General features: G+C 40.9%; 1 protein-coding gene across 1 annotated transcript; it reads left to right on the plus strand.

Moving 5' to 3' along the window:
- The first annotated feature begins 565 nt into the window (after window positions 1-565).
- LOC137918052 (sialate:O-sulfotransferase 2-like) lies at window positions 566-9,963 on the plus strand. Its single transcript, XM_068760795.1, has 7 exons — window positions 566-604; window positions 1,328-1,370; window positions 5,034-5,155; window positions 5,233-5,407; window positions 5,901-6,065; window positions 6,144-6,344; window positions 9,087-9,963. The coding sequence occupies exons 1-7, from the start codon at window positions 566-568 to the stop codon at window positions 9,437-9,439; spliced, it is 1,098 nt and encodes a 365-aa protein (XP_068616896.1). The 3' UTR covers window positions 9,440-9,963.
- The last annotated feature ends 4,022 nt before the right edge of the window (window positions 9,964-13,985 follow it).

Raw genomic sequence — 13,985 nt, forward strand, 5'->3', positions numbered from 1 at the left:
TCTACAGATATCTTTAAAAGGGAATCCATGAAAAGACATTTAAGAGAATACATCGAGTCAGCGATCCAGTCAGTCGGTGTGTATTTGGAATATGGGTGAAGGTCTGATGGAGAGTTGTAGTTTTAATGAAAGAGTATTTGGGTGTCTCAAATGTGAGGTTAGTAAAATCCTACTTAATCTCTTTGAGCTCTAACACCAGCAGTCTGAATATGCCACACACAGTTATTATAAACTTCAAACTGGCCCATCCCTAAATGATGGTGTGCTGACATGATAGATGGCTCGACATAATTCAGCATCTTAATTCATGGTTTGAAACCAATACATTTCTTGTTATTTGGGGACTGTAGTCTGACTGGAGATTGCTTACAGTCCCGTCACCTACAATTCCTCTCCTTGTGGCGACTCAGCAACATGCTCCAACTTATAGGAGCGTGTCGAGCAGTGACTTTACTTGTGGTAAATCAAGCCCACCAGAGGGAACGGCAGCTCCATTTTCCAAGGATGTTTCCACAGGCCAGACAACATCACTCTGGCACTTCCTCTCAGTGCAGTCATCCAAAACATGGCTGTGGACAAGCGTGTGGACATGTGCACAGAGAAGGTGAGGAGATGTGTATTAATGCATTCCCCGAGTAATGGCGGGTCTATTACAGGAGAAATCATTGGCTGTTCTGGCTGGAGATCGTTTTTCCAACTCGTCTCTTCTCCCTTTCACAAGCTGCAGAAAGAAGATATGGTGCTCATGAGTTAACTGCACAGGGACGGGCGACTCTGTGGCCATATCTTTTTTGACATGCTGGATATCTCCGCATATAAACGCTTTCGTTATTTGGATGTCACTGAACCCAGGGTGGAATCGCCTAGGAAAGCTACAGAAGAGGAATTGTGGAAAACATTGGTGAGACCTCAAATAAAAAGGCAACATCTCTCAAGAACCCCAGTCTCTACAGCCATTGTGAAGAGGATTCAGGGGGAAGGTGATCGTGTCTCATCCGAATCGTGCCTCTGAATGTTGAATGTTTCAAGAGTCATTATTCTGAAATGGTATGTCTGTGGCGTACCTGGTGTTAAATTGCTAACTGACAGCTAGTATTTAGAAGTGTGTCAGAAGATTGACCACACTAATTATTCACTAGCTGTCTTGTGGTAATGAGGTCATTTCTTTATGGCATTGAGAACTTGTTAGTCCAGTTCTACTGCACTGACTAGAGCATGAGTGAACTCTGAAACTTTCAGAAATAGCAGCAGTTGCAAATACATGCCATAAGAGCAGCACTGATTGTTTGGCTGATAAATGATTTCAATATCATTTCATGACAATAAGAGGAATAACAGTGGAGTTGGAGACATTTTTATCCTTCACCAAGGTAAGAACAAAGAACTTCAGCCTTACATTTTCTTTGTAATCACAACACAGAGTTTGTAGTTTTTACTTGAACAAACTGTGTGAAATCCCTTGTGCGAGATTGTGACAAGTGGGATTTCAATATATTTCGGTTATCTGATCGATCTGTGTTTCTCGGTATTGACAGTAAAAAATTCTTCCAGTTTTTATAAAAATGTTCATGAATACAGTATCCTTAAATCACAGAAAAGTAAATACAATGTATGTAACCTCAAAACTGCTAAAAACAATCAGATATAATATAAAGTAGGGGTGCACCGATTGCAATTTTCTGGCCGATCACCAATTTTTAAAAAACTGACCTTTTTTTAATAACTGACAACATACACTTTTAACGTTCCAATCTTATTTTATTGAACACAAACAAAGCTTGTTTGTATGTATGTAAAAGCATACAAGGACTCGAGAGGACGTTTCCCACTCTCCCACGGTGAGACAGATAAGGTACACAGAAATCAAGAAATGTTTATTGTCATTCAGACACTCTCATGCAAGAACAAAAAACAGCACTCAGGTCCCAGCTCGAGGCGCACAACAAACAGTCACCCGCTTCAGCTTGCGGAGGAAGTAGAAGCACTGCTGTGATTTCTCGCCAGTGATGCAGAGTTGGTGGTCCAGGAAAGGTCCTCACTGAAATTTGGTGCTGCTCTCTCACTCCACAGCAGTACCATCGATTGCCAGTGGTGGGTGTTCAGTGTGGCTTTTTCTGTAGTCAACCACAACATCCTTTGTTTTTCTTAACAGATAGCAGGAGGTTGTTGTCTCTACACCAAGTGGTCAGAAGGTTAACCTCTTTCCTGTAGTGGGTCTCGTTGTTGTTGGTGATGAGACCCATCAGTGTAGTGTCATCTGCAAACTTCACCATCCGTGTCTCTGGGGCATGCAAAAATGTTTTTGTGTGTGCTGAAACGTCCCTTGCGTCTCTTTACCATGGTAGCGTGCATGCATGTGTGCTCGCTATGAACATACTTTTACTTCCGGGTTTAAAGCGTTTCTGACGGAGCTGTTAGAGACAGAAATGACGGACGCTGTCCTGCAGCATCTATTTTGACCAAAGACGTGTGGAGATAGAAGTGTCGGAGATGAAGATGCTGAGGTTCTCCTTGGGAGTGACCAGATTGGAGAGGAATAGAAATAATGAGACAATAAGAGGGACAGTGAAGATTAGACATTTTGGAGACGAGGTCAGAGAGGACAGACTTTGCTGGTTTGGACATGTCCAGAGGAGAGACGGGGACTATATCAGTAGAAGGATGCTGAGGATGGAACTGCCAGGGAACAGGGCTAGAGGTCGACCCAGGAGGAGACACATGGATGTAGTGAGGGAGGACATGAGAGTGGCTGGTGTTGGGGAGGACAATGCAAAGGACAGGGTGAAGTGGCGAAAGTTGATTTGCTGTGGTGACCCCTCACGGAACAAGCCGAAAGTACAGTAGTAGTAGTAATAGTAGTCATGTTATTGAATGGACAGTTTGTTTTCATATCTGTTGAAGCTGAGCAGGAAATTCACCATATTTGTCTCCTTGCAGTGTGATGTGTCACGGCTTGCTCACATTATTTCAAATTTTCCAAGGAGAACCAGCATGGCCATGGAACTACAGAAAGATACAGTACTATGTTTGTGGGAAACATGTCCAGATCCTCACCTTCATCATTCTCTGCTTGATTACTGCAGTGGTTCTCAAATGATGTGATGTCAGGGGGGGCGCCTGTGACCGCGGAGAAAATGTTTTTTTTGCCTTACGAGAGTAAAGTGTAATTGCACATCCACTCCAGTAGTTGGCAGTGGCGCCCTGATCGTCAGAGTGCGCGTAGGGAGTATTAGCAGAAGAAGAGCGGTTGTAAACAATCTATGCTGGGAGAAGAAGAAAGACCTAACTTCCTTATTTTCGGTTGCAGACTAAAAAAAATGGTAATAAAGTTATTATTTGTTGTGAGTTAATCTATATTTCTTTGTATGTTAATTAGGATTCAAGAGTGCTTTTTTTTTTCGGGGGGGGGGGGGGGGGGGCGCGAAATGTTTTTTTCTTCCTAGGGGGGGCGCGACAGAAAATAATTGAGAAGCACTGGATTACTGGAACCCTCATCTTCCTGTACTCTGGTTTTGTCTCTGGAGAAGAGATTCCCAAAGGGACAATTGACTTCAGCAACAAGACCACTGTAGCTAAGGAAAACAACAACAAGTAGTAGATTACTCTAAGATTAATTACAAATTGTGGTCATCTTCAAAAATAATAATTTTTTCATTATTGTGGAAGAGAAGCGACAGTGGCGCAGTGGTTGAGAGGGTCGTCCTACGAGTGGTTGGCGGTTCGACCCCCGGCTCAGGCGCATGTGTACCTTAGGCAAGACCCGCATTGCCCGGGCGCATGCGCACGCTGCGACCAGCATATTAAGCATGGTGGTTCAAATGCACTCGTGGAAATCATCACAGGCATTAAAAAAATATGTAAAAACTTTATTGAATTCATTCACAGTAACTCTCAACATTGTTCATGCATCACCACAAGAGGGCATGGTGGACCTTCGGGACTCGCGAGACAATGCCACAACTGGAGCCCACGACCCACCTTCTTCCTAGACATTTTGCGAGCCTAAAGTGGCTCAGGGTGGAAGACAGGGTTAAACAACTCAAAATGGGATTGACATTTAAAATAGTCAATGCAGCTCTGCCCTCAATCCCCTCAATCCCTGCATACCTGACGAAACACCTTCAAAGATTTAGTGACACGCACAGCCACAATACTAAAGGGAGCACAAACCTTTGGTGAATTGCTCCTCTTAGACGGGATGTTTGTACTGTAATACATGCTACTGTTTGACTGTACTTGTACGCTAACATTCTATCTAATAAATATATTCATCATCATCATCATAGACATAGAGGTAGACGTAACATTGCCAGTGACTTGTATGCGGAGAGTTGAGGTGCAATAAACAACCAGACCTGGATGTGTTATTGGGAGTCATTTAAGACACCTTATGTGATAACACATAAAATTCATAACAATACACTCACTTTTTCAGTTCATTGTTCTATCATAAATTCATCAAATTATTCATCTTCCGTGTCTGAGTTGAATAGTTGGGCGATTTCGGCATCAAGCATGCCCGAATCACTCTCATCATTAACCAAATTAGTCTCATTGCTGTTAATTACCGGAAGCTGTTAAGTGATGATTCCAGCCTCCTGACTACGGTAGTCGTAATGCTCCGACAATCCATCAAGCGGAGCGGCTTCGCAGCTTACCAAAGTCATACTAACACTGCCTAAAAGTGCTGTGTACAACATAAAATCGGTTTGAGGTCAGTAAGGAAAACCAAGAATTATAAGGCGCACGGGCGATTTTTGAGAAAATTAAAGGATTTTAAGTGTGCTTTATAGTCCGAAAAATACAATATACAGTGTGTGTGTTATAAAAGCTAATAATGTGTCTAAAGTTTTATTCGGCACACAAACATACACACCCAGACATCATGAAGTATTGTTGTGCTCTGTCAGCTGTGTCAGAAAACTCACCTGCGGCTGCTGACTGTCACGTTTCTGTCTCATCATTTGGGTCTCAGCTAATTTCAGCGACCATAGATCTGGAGTCCTGTGATAGTTTGTTCCTCTACCTTTCAGATGGCAGTCCCATTTTCAAAGGATGTTTCCACAGGCCAGACAACATCACTCCGGCACTTCCTCTCAGTGCAGTCATCCAAAACATGGCTGTGGACAAGTGTGTGGACATGTGCACAGAGAAGGTGAGGAGATGTGTATTAATGCATTGGATATTAGCTCATGTGAGTGCATTCCCTGAGTAATGGCGTTTCTATTCCAGGAGAAATCATTGGCTGTTCTGGCTGGAGATCTTTGTCACTGTGGTTTTCCAACTCGTCTCTTCTCCCTTCACGAGCTGGAGAACGAAGACATGTGTCTCCCCCACTGCCCTGGGGGAGGGTTTGAGAGCTGTGGGAATGATGAGTACTTTGTGGTGTACCAGACACAGGTTCAAGGTAAAGCTTGCTGGCACCTGAGTCTCCTATATTGTTAGTATTTCCATGCTTCTCATTGGACGAGAGCCACACAGTGTTTTTGCCTTATTTGGGTTTTGTTTTAAATATTTTTAAAAAAAATTCATTTTCCATAAAGATTACTTCTTTCTTGCTTTACTCATTTACTAGGAGTCTAGTAAATAAATCTAGGAAATAAATGTTGACAGCTGTGGTTTGGATCAGAAAAAACAGAACCATGGAGACAAAACGTTTTTAAGCTGATAATTAAAATAAACAAAAAATAAGGTAAACTTTAACTTTCAATGACTAAACATGTGAACACATTTGAAACTGACACATTTGAAAAATAACATCTCCATAATGTGTCTGTTTCACTGACCTTTCACTCAGCTTTTTATCTTTCTACTGGCAGCAGAGATGTCACCAACATGCTGGTGTTTATTATCGTGGATGTCAACAATAAATCAATAATGATGACTGTATTATTGGTCAGATAACCGCTGCATGGACCGACGCTTCCTCCCTACTGGAGCCAAGCAGCTGGTGGCCCTGGCCAGTTTTCCTGTATCCGGCAACACCTGGTCACGGCTTCTCATAGAGCAGGCCTCTGGCTTCTACACCGGCAGCATATACATGGACAAAGCCATTTACGATCAGGGTACGCAACAACATTTATCTGCTTTGATTAATAAATGTATTTGTGTGTGATTAGTTGCATGATGTCATTCTTTCATAGGATTTAACGGAGAGGGAGACAACTGGATGCGTGGGAGGACGATCTGCATTAAGACACACAACTATAAGAGGAAACATATTTATCAATATAGTTCCAGCATCCTATTGATCCGAAACCCCTACAAATCCCTCATGGCAGAATTTAACAGACGACATGGTGGCCATAATGGATTTGCTTCCCAGGATGACTGGAGAGGGAATGGTAAGCTGCTGTCAGAATATTTTTGTAAATATTTTTTTCTTTTTCAGACTCAACAACTTTTGGTGTGTGTAAGATTGTAAGTAAGATTGCATTCTCAGGTGTAGAGAATTCTGAGAATAGTCATAAATCATACAAACATCAATGTGGTTTTGTAGAAATCAACCAGATCACTCAAAATCCACAGACCTTGCTGTAAGTAGTTTCACATAAAGACTATTTTCTTCGGTGTCAGCATGTATGAATGAGTATGCCCTCATTTGTGAAGAATAACATTTATTTTGTAAGGGTTACCCCAGACATGGGCAAACCCAGGCCCGGGGGCCATATGCGGCCCGTTGGTCTTTTTAATCCGGCCCGCCGAACTTGTCCAAATTATATCATTAAATATAATTGTATTATAATTAAACCTCATTCATTTGACCTTTTCCCTGTAATGCTACCTGTAAAAGGCCAAATCCTTTAATGCTATAGCTTTCATGTGTCATTTATATCAGCTCACACAAATACTCCATCCATCTGTTCTTGGTCCGGCCCCTCTGTCAAATTTTAGAACCTATTGTGGCCCGCGAGTCAAAAGGTTTGCCCACCCCTGGGTTACCCTGAGTAACTGTTGGCCTTAATATGTTCGTTAGGACATGCGAGCCATGTCTATATGGATTTCAAATTCAAGTGAAAGGACCATGAATACCGGTAATACATGATTACCGGTCCACAACCCCAAAACAGCTAAATCAACCATCAAGTCAATCCTTCGGAGTTTGCATAGGTCTGTAATCACCTCCTGAAACACGTCTGGAAGAAATCGCGCCCTTCTGACGTCAGGAGGGGCAAATGTGCACAAGATGTGCGTGCACATGCGTGTGTGCATCCCCGTGTCTGCATTCTGCCCGTCTACACTCTGCATAAAGTTTATTTTTGGTGGTAATGTTCCGGACGGATGTTTTAGTGTGTGGTAAACACTTTGAACGAGACTGCTTTATGGAGCGGGAGATAGACAGAGATAGACATCCGTAACGGTGACGAGGAAGCTGAACCGAAACGCGAAGCTCTCCATTTACCGGTCACTCTCCATTCCTACCCTCACCTGTGGTCACCAGCTTTGGGTAGTGACCGAAAGAACAAGGCCGCGCGTAAAAAAGGGCTGAAATGACCTTCCTCCGTAGGGTGACAGTGTGAGACGCTCCCACAGAGCGCGAAGTATCTCCGCTCCTCTTGGGCTGCTGCACCCGCGACCCGACCCTGCATTAGTGGTTTGAAGGTGGATGGATGGATGATTCAATGCATTTTAATTGCATCCTGAGATTATTTCCATCATCGCGCTGTGTGTGCGTGGGTCCATTGGCAGATCAATCTGAAAACAGACACGCCGTATTAGTTTGGATCTGGAAGATGTTTGTCTTGGTGTGACAAGACGATGAGGGAGAAGTGTCAAAGTGAGAAGTGTTTGTGGTAATATTCCGGCGCTAATTGCCTAAAATGTTTTTGTGTGTGCTGAAACGTCTCTCACGTCTCTTTGCTTATTGTGGGAGAGTATAGTGAGATGCTTGATACCAGTCTTGTTGTGCAATATGAAACAACTGTTAATACCTTGTTGGTTGTGTGGTAATTTATTTCAGTCATGCTGGTGAAGTAAATATAATAATTTATTGCCGCATATTTTTCATATGTGGCGGATAGCACTGTGGCCTCACAGCCACAATAATGAATCCTAACTCTGAACCTTTCTCTGTGGACTTTGCATCTTCCCCTTTGGTCTGTGGCGTGTCTGTGGGCTCCAACATCTTCCCCGTGTCCAAAAGCTTGATGAACTGGTGACCCACAGGAATATGTGGTTATAGTCAAAGGATGGATAAATTAGTGATAATTAAAACTGTCAGAATGCATTTGGTGGTCATAAAATGTAATTGAAGGGCATCTGCCCAAATTTGCAAAACAATGAATCCCAAAGGAGTCCAGACATTTGTGGTGGTGGTGGTGGTTGATGATACTGCTGAGACTGGAGAAGCTGCTAAATTGGTTAAATGATGAAGTTCATGAACGTCTGAAGAACAGTTAGTTATGCGGACGTGAAAGTGCACAGTTAACAGCAGCATAAGTGGAGAACAAGTATAGAGATTAAACTCCTCTGTTTTCCTCAAAGTTCTAAAAGTGATATTTCAGAATTAAAGTCAAATTTATCAGAAAAGGTTCTTCAAATAATAGTTTACCCTTTTTATAGCATTTCATCTTCAAGCACAACAAAAGAAAGATGATGACATTCATTAAATTTGCAATATAATTTCCTCTTAATGTAACACTAAAATCTTCATGCCAAAGTTGTATAAGTTATTCAATGTACAGAGTTTCTTTCCTGTTCCAGTTTGGATTTGTTTTTGTCTCCATTTCAAACATATCATTAAATCCTTTTATTTATTTTATCCTATAGTTAAACATCATAAATATATTAGATTGGTTTTGGTTTCATATCATTAATTACTTGACATTAACAATGAAAAAGAAAATTGTTTTAACAATGAACAACAGGGTTGAGGGTAAACTGTTCCTGCTGTGTTTGTGTTATTCATGGTGTGGCCGTTTCTCAGAGATTACACTGTAATTGTGGAGCCAATCAATAACGCCATTGAGAATTCAAAAATGTAATGCTGAGTATAACTGGATGGTTGTTCTATATCCTGCGTTACATTTCACAAATTCTTGGATACATTATTCCCCTTGCTTAAATTATGTCCTTTTGTCCTTCAGGATGGCCTGTGTTTGTGAAGAATACTGCTCCTAAATGGAATTCCCAAATATTAAGCTGGCTGAATTATGGGAAAAACGTCAAGGTGGTCCACTATGAGGATCTAAAGAAGAACCTGCGCTGCCAACTGAGGGAAATAGTCCAGTTCCTGGGTTTGAAGGATTCTGAGGAACGCCTGCTGTGTGTCGAGGGCCAGAAAGAAGGAACATTTAAACGATCAAACCAGGGAAATCTTGCCTACAACCCCTACACTCCTCAAATGCAAGCCAACATCAATGAGCTGATAAGAAGAGTAGACGCTGCATTGAAGGAAAAAGAGCAACCAGGAGTTCCAGAGGAATATATGCCAAAATGATCAATGTGATTGTTGAGTTTGGACTATTCTGGCAACAGACTCCTCATTATATTTTGGAGGATAAAATTACTGTAATTGTTTTTTTGTTTAATCATTGTTCTTTGAGGTCATTTTGGTTAAAGTTATTGTGAGAAAAACACCAGTCCCTTACTCTTATTTTTTCATTATCATGGAACTGCAGCACCTTAATTATTGAACAGGCTTGTTTTTCTACTTGATGACAGTCGTGTTTATTTTGTAAGATACTCAGCTGAATGTGACAGAAAAGAAAATCATTTTCATCTTTACATATTCAAGGTGAATTATCTTATTGGAAAAACTGTCTGAAGGAGGGAAGGGAACTTCTCGACATCGTTTACTCATCTCTGGGGTGCAGTGCACGTTTTGACCAGTTTGGTTGGGAATATGTTTTCATAACTCTGGGATTGATGCAGAACTGCAAAAAGCATTTCTGGTGTATTGTATGTAGTGATTTTTGTTGTAATCTAAATCATATGATGTGAAATCAAATAAAGTTATTTGACGTGACATGAGCTGTGCAGATGTTTTCCAAGATACGGTGAATGAGAAGCACAGATGAGAGCTGAACAATTCATTATTCAGTGACCTGAATAACTGTTGCACAACAAATGATGATGAGGATGACGAGGGTGTAAACTCAACCAGTTTTGACCTGGTATGCTTTTGGTGGAGGCGGAAAGGAAGGAGCAAGTTCAGCAGGTTTGACCGAGGCAGTGCTCCATTAAACCTGGTCATGGATGGTGGCATCGACCCAAATTATCTACGTGCTTGTTATTCAATGCACACACTGAGTGAATTAAAAACATGGATTAATCATGAGATTAACCAAAGCAAGTAATTTATATCTCTGTCGACAGCAGTCCAGCTGAATGGACAAATCAGTTTTTCTAGAGATTGTGCTCACAATGTTATATTTGTGGAAAGTTTAAGGCTGTGAAATCATTCATGCACTGTAATTGCTGTTGGGCCTGAATAAACTCCATTAAGTTCTGGTGTCACTATGTAAATTGCAGCACGTAATTGTAGTACTCTTTGTCACATTAAAGTATTAGTACTTGTATAGACTAGCACAATACACACACACACAAACAAAAGCCCTCACCAAGAACTGTTGTGGTTCACTAAGATATGGTCCTTGTGAATTATTGAACCGATAAGTACGTCTTCACTTCAATATTTTCTTGAAAGAATTGGCTCGGTTCCGATTGTCAGCCGAGGTAACCACAGCATGCATTCGTAGTACATTTTCCCTGTTTACAGTTTTAATTGTCCCCTGTTGTTGTTGTGTTGTTGACGTGAGCCTTTAATTTTAACATTACATTTATGATTTATGTACTAAAAGACTTTCAACGGAAACAAGACCGCAAGGGCTTTTTTGAAATGCTCCTCTTAGACAGGATGATTGACTGTACTTGTACTGTAATACATGCTACTGTTTGACTGTACTGGTACTGCTCTAACATTATATCTAATAAATATATTCATCATCATCATCATCACATGCTTTTCTCATTTGAACATTTTGTGTCATTTTGTGGATTATAAAGTTGTTCACCTTGTGTGAACCCAGTTTACACACAAACCTGAGCAACCAGAAAATAGAATCCTGTGGTTGATCAACAAATGCCTCATCATTGCAATGTAGGCGGACCGTGTCGTTTATGAAACAATAGACGGTATGAATGCATGTGTTCACTGACTCACACCCACGGGCAAGTAAGCCTCACCAATCCGCCTAAACTGCATGTTTTTGGTGGTGGGAGGAAGCCGGAGAATCCGGAGATGCAGACACGGGGAGAACGTGCAAACTCCTCTCAGAAAGGCCAGATTCGAACCCGTGACCTCCGTGAGGCAACCGCGCGTACCACTGCGCCACCGGGCTACCCCTGAGTGAAATATTCTGTTATTAAATTAAGCGAATGAGTATATTCAAACACATCATAGATGAACAACGAATCTGTGACTAGTGAGAATTGGTGCCTTTCAATGTATATTATTATGCATCTCATGGGAAAGATGACTGGAGTTTTATGCTATTTAATCTGCTGAGCTTATTTGGCTTCACATTCTTGTGTGAGCAAAGATTCTCTATTATGAACTTGTACGTGAAGGCCTTGAAGTAAAGACAAAGTGACTTCCACCACAATGACATTTTACCTATCACAACTGAACCTGCTTTCAAATCACGCCTTGCACATCTCCTGAAATCCAGATGTCTGCGTCACCCTTTTCATTGTCAGTAAGACACCTGTTTCTTGATTAATCTCAAATGTAGAGTGTTTTATAAATACTTTTTTTTTTATATATCTATAATCCAATGTAACACGTAGAGCACCCACTACTGACAGGATGTTTCTTACAATATTCTAGACACATTGCTTGATTCTGAAAAAGACACACAAACCTGAGCAACCAGAAAATAGAATCCTGTGGTTGATCAACAAATGCCTCATCATTGCAATGTAGGCGGACCGTGTGGTTTATGAAACAATAGACGGTGTAAATGCATGTTTGTCTTTTATCATTAACGCATTACTGTATGAGGGAAGCAAACCTGATTGATGCTGTCGTGAGTCTTTCAGAATCTTTATAGTATTTAATTTTAACATGCATTTATAATTTGAACATTTTGATCAAGAAGAGCAGAAAAAAAACAAAAGAATATACTGGACTGAAGACATTTCACCTCTCTTCCAAGAGCCTTCTTCAGCTTCTTTTTTTCCGCTCTCCTTGACTTATCTCGGCCTGCATGACTGAGAAGCTACAGACATAATAGCTCAAAAAAAATGTTTTTTTATGGGTGAAGTGATTAGTTTTGGATTCATTGATTCGTTATTTTGAATTGGATATTGAATTTAAATGTCAATCTAATGTATAAATCTTAAAGTTTCAAGAGTGTTTATTCTGTACTGAAATGGTCTGTCGGAGTTTCTGACATAACCGGTGTTAAGTTGCTAACTAAGAGCTAGTATTGAGAAGGTCTCCTTCAGATGTTTGTTTGCTTGATTCTGCGGCATTGCTGTTCATTACCGGTACTTATCTCGACCTGGGTCACTGAGATCAGATGGAGTCTTGAGCCTGTTGCAATGATGCTGAACAGAAATTTCGGAAGGCTTAATTACGGTAAATTCAGCTATTGTATCGTGTCTTCATTCCAAATGGTTTTCTCACTGTGAGTTGAACACAAAAGAGGACAGTTTAACTCGCTTGAATGAACAGCATTATAATAGAAACTAGTCATGTTATTGAATGGACAGATTGTTCTTCATATGTGTTGAACAGGGCCAGATTATTTTGGGGCAAACTAAAGACAAGGGGCCCTTGCTCAAGGGCACCTCAGCAGTGCCCTGGGAGGTAGACTAGCTCCTCTCCAGAGATCAGTCCACACTCCGTATTTTGGTCTGTGCCGGGACTTGAACCAGTGACCGTCTGGTTGGAGTGCAATGGGCAGACAGTTTTTGTCTAATTTTATCACGAGTTATGTTGTCTTGTTGTTTCTACATATATAATTTGTTGGTGCTCTTCTCACTGTCATTTTTCGACAGTCAAGAGTGAGGGCCAGTCAACAACTATCCCAGCAGCCAGTATGGAGTTTGCACAATAAAATGTAAATTACATTGGTGCACACAGCGAACGAAAACAACAGTCATATTGGAGGGCACAGCACGCACATATAAAATTTGCATTGGATGACAATGCACTGCATAACCTAGTGCAGTCAGTTGATGCAGCTCTCTTACTGTACGACAGTGCTTCTCAATTATTTTCTGTTACAACCCCCCTAGGAAGAAAAAAACATTCCGCGACCACCCCCCCAAAAAACACTCTTGTATCCTTAACATAAAAAGAAATATGAAAAATAAAGAAATACAGATCAACTTACAACAAATAATAACTTTATTTAATTTTTTTTGTCTGCAACAGAAAATATTTGAAGTGCATCAATTTGCCTGAAATCTTTCTTTAATCCTTAAACTACAATTTATACAATTAAATAATAAATTAAATTAAATAACATCAATAAATAATAATAAATTAAAATTGATCAGCAACATTAACTCAGGAGCACAAAATATAAAACACTTTAACCTACAAAACCAAAATGAAAAAACAATTGAGGAAGTCAGGTCTTCCCTCGTCTCCAACCGTAGTCACGGTGAAGCCAAGCGCTACATACGCTACGTCATATTTCCTCGTCTTGGCTTTCGACTGACCTTCCTTTGTTTTATCATCTCCGTCTCTCTGTTAAATATTTCTCCGTGCTGTCTCTTGAGGGTTTGTTTACAACTGCTCTTCTTCTGCAAAAAACACCATAGAGCTAATACTCCCTGTGCGCACTCTGACAATCAGCGCACCACTGCCAACTACTGGAGTGGATATGCAATTACACTTTAATCTAGTACGGCAAAAAAAGCATGTTCTCCAAGGTCAGAGGCGCCCCCCCTGACATTGCATCATTTGAGAACCACTGCTTTACGATAAGCTCTTCTTCAATACAATTTACACTAGCGCTGTCCGGTTAACC

This window comes from Brachionichthys hirsutus, chromosome 4, assembly GCF_040956055.1.
Source record: "Brachionichthys hirsutus isolate HB-005 chromosome 4, CSIRO-AGI_Bhir_v1, whole genome shotgun sequence".
Taxonomy (NCBI): Eukaryota; Metazoa; Chordata; class Actinopteri; order Lophiiformes; family Brachionichthyidae; genus Brachionichthys; species Brachionichthys hirsutus.